Below are 3,360 nucleotides of genomic sequence, written 5' to 3' on the forward strand. Positions count from 1 at the left end.
CGGCCACTGACACACACTGACTCACTCCCACACTGACTCACACCCACACTCACTCACTCTCACACTGACTCACCCTCACACTCACTCACTCTCACACTGACTCACACCCACACTGACTCACACCCACACTGACTCACTCTCACACTGACTCACTCTCACACTGACTCACTCTCACACTGACTCGCACTCAGCACTGACTCACACCCACACTGACTCACACCCACACTGACTCACACCCACACTGACTCACACCCACACTGACTCACACCCACAATGACTCACTCTCACACTCACTCACTCTCACACTCACTCACTCTCACACTGTCTCACACCCACACTGTCTCACACCCACACTGACTCACTCTCACACTGACTCCCACCCACACTGACTCACTCTCACACTGACTCACTCACACTGACTCACACTCAGCACTGACTCACTCTCACACTGACTCACTCTCACACTGTAGAAGGAGGAGGCAACAGCAGTGAACCCCACTGGGGGAGGGAGTCCTTGTGGGGGACCCCGCAGCCACTGGTATTTTTACTTTAGGTGCTCGGTGCGAATAAATATCCCTGTACAGTTCATCGTCATCGTCGTTGTTGTCATCGTCATCGCACGGTCATCATCGTCATTGTCGTCGCCACGGTCATCATCATCTCACCGTCGTCGTCATCGTCGCACGGTCATCATCATCTCACGGTCGTCGTCGTCTTTGTCGCTCCGGTCGTCGTCGTTGTGCGGTCGTCGTCATTGCGGTGTAAATTGCGTTCCCTGTGCCGGTCTCAATGAATAAATAATTATAAACCCCCTCGTGGTTGGAGCTTCGTGGACTTCGGTGCAAGAGGAGGGTTGGGAGGGTGAGGAGGGTGAGGAGGTTCGGGAGGGTGAGGAGGGTGAGGAGGTTCGGGAGGGTGAGGAGGGTCGGGAGGGTGATGAGGGTGAGGAGGGTGAGGAGGGTGAGGAGGTTCGGGAGGGTGAGGAGGGTGAGGAGGGTGATGAGGGTGAGGAGGTTCGGGAGGTGTGAGGGTGATGAGAGGGTGAGGAGGTTCGGGAGGGTGAGGAGGGTGAGGAGGTTCGGGAGTGTGAGGAGGTTCGGGAGGGTGAGGAGGGTGAGGAGGTTCGGGAGTGTGAGGAGGTTCGGGAGGGTGAGGAGGGTGAGGAGGTTCGGGAGTGTGAGGAGGTTCGGGAGGGTGAGGAGGGTGAGGAGGGTGAGGAGGGTGAGGAGGTTCGGGAGGGTGAGGAGGGTGAGGAGGTTCGGGAGGGTGAGGAGGGTGAGGAGTGTGAGGAGGTTCGGGAGGGTGAGGAGGTTCGGGAGGGTGAGGAGGGGTGAGGAGGTTCGGGAGGGTGAGGAGGGTGAGGAGGGGATGAGGGTGAGGTGGGGTGGGAGGGTGAGGAGGGTGAGGAGGGTGATGAGGGTGAGGAGGTTCGGGAGGGTGAGGAGGTTCGGGAGGGTGAGGAGGGTGAGGAGGTTCGGGAGGGTGAGGAGGGTGAGGAGGGTGAGGAGGGTCGGGAGGGTTTGAGGGTTCCGCGCCACTTGCGTGGGTGGTCGCCAAAGTTCATCCTCTGCAAGCCCCGCCCCCTTCCCCTCTGGGACATGCCCCCTTTCCCTCTGGGCCACGTTCCTTCTCCTCTGGGACAAGCCCCTTCCCCTTTGGGCCAAGCCCCTTTCCCTCTGGACCACGCCCCCTCCCCTCTGGGCCACGCCCCTTTCCTCTTCAGGCCACGCCCCCTTCCTCTGTATGCCCCGCCCCTTCCTGGGCACCGTGGTGGCCAGGAGATGTTATCTGCCTCTCACTATGCAAGGTCATGGATTCGATCCCAGATCCTGACGATGCCTGCTGCTGTATATTTGGTACCAAGAGATGTTAACTACTTTGCCTGGTACGTAGGAGGTGCGGTGGTTCGATCCCAGATCCTGGCGATGCCTGCTGCTGTATATTTGGTACCAAGAGATGTTAACTACTTTGCCTGGTACGTAGGAGGTGCGGGGTTCGAGCCCAGATCCTGGCGATGCCTAATGCTGTATATTTGGTATCAAGAGGTGTTAACTACTTTGCCTGGTACGTAGGAGGTGCGGGGTTCGATCCCAGATCCTGACGATGCCTGCTGCTGTATATTTGGAGTCTGCGTCTCTCTCTCCCCGTTGATTTTTTCTCCGGGTCCTCCGCTCTTCCCAATTCACATTTAGAATCAACGTCAACCACGCGTTTTAGAGGACAAGTCGATCCTTGATCATCCGCGCTCATGGCGGGGGAGGCCGGCCGCGGGTAAATCAAAATCGCGGACGATTCAAAAGTGTGACCATTTACCGCGGAAATCTTGTGGCGCCGCCGGTCAGCCGGCGCCTGACTCAACGACCATCACCCCGCGGGCGGCCATCACTCCTCTCAAACCCCCACCTCTCCCCCATGATTGAATGCACACCCACAATACACATGACGTCACCCTCCAAACGTCCATTACATCCCCGAACCCAACCTCTGCCCCCCCCGCCCGCCCGCCCCATGATTGATTGCACCACCCACACAATGGGTCCTGTTGAGGTCACTTGGTGGGTCAAATTTTAATCCGTGGCAATGTAGACAATGGCCGTCGAGATATTGGCGAGAGCTCGACGGGGCAATAATTGAGGCGTGGGCACCCCGTGGAATCCGACCCCATATTGTGTTGTCAAAGAATTGCCCTGTCCCCCGCGGTGAGTGATACATGTGTAATGTGAGGATATATCCGGGTCATTGACGGATTACAACTCGTCATGATGATTGGCTCTGCCGGTCCTGGTCCATAGCCAATGGGGGGAAGCCTAGGGGCGTGGACCTGACATAATGGAAAGGTGACAGCTGTAAGTAGAGGATTGGTTCTGCTGGCTTTAGCTACAGCCAATGGGGAGACGAGTCAGGGGCGTGGTCCCGGGAGCCTACGGTGGAGTCTGGAAGATACCATAGAGGCTAACCAGGATTGGTGGAAACGTACCACGTGACCCAGGTATTAAAAGGGGTGGAGACGAACAACACATGGTCAGAACTGGAACGAACGAACGAAGGGAAGAGGCTACGCGAGAGCGGGGGTCCAGTAAGATGGGAGTGTTGTGAACGAAAGACAAATAAAGACCGGATCCCAGAAGTCGCTTCAACGACCTTTATTACCCATGCTCACAGATAGCGCTGGGTGAGTGGGGGGGCACAATGGAAGTGAAGTAACTATGAACCAAAACAATAACTTAGGAGCTTCGGAGGGGTGGGACACAGGTAAGCACACGATTGGCTGCACAGAGATCACGGGTCCAAGCCTTTGATGTAAGCGTAGAAGAACCGCGAGACGGAGGGAGGAGGTCTATGCCCGGTCAGCCGAGAAGT

General features: G+C 57.1%; 1 protein-coding gene across 1 annotated transcript in view; it reads right to left on the bottom strand.

The window, feature by feature from the left end:
- Positions 1-3,279: 3,279 nt before the first annotated feature.
- Positions 3,280-3,360, bottom strand: part of LOC133361689 (medium-chain acyl-CoA ligase ACSF2, mitochondrial-like) — a 37,687-nt gene continuing 37,606 nt past the window's right edge. The window contains exon 8 of the mRNA XM_061580676.1: positions 3,280-3,337. Coding sequence (XP_061436660.1) covers positions 3,280-3,337 — 58 coding nt within the window. The remainder of the gene's footprint in view (positions 3,338-3,360) is intronic.

The sequence above is a fragment of the Lethenteron reissneri genome, unplaced genomic scaffold, assembly GCF_015708825.2.
Source record: "Lethenteron reissneri isolate LAM-NWPU_2019-01 unplaced genomic scaffold, ASM1570882v1 scaffold_120, whole genome shotgun sequence".
NCBI classification, from domain to species: domain Eukaryota; kingdom Metazoa; phylum Chordata; class Hyperoartia; order Petromyzontiformes; family Petromyzontidae; genus Lethenteron; species Lethenteron reissneri.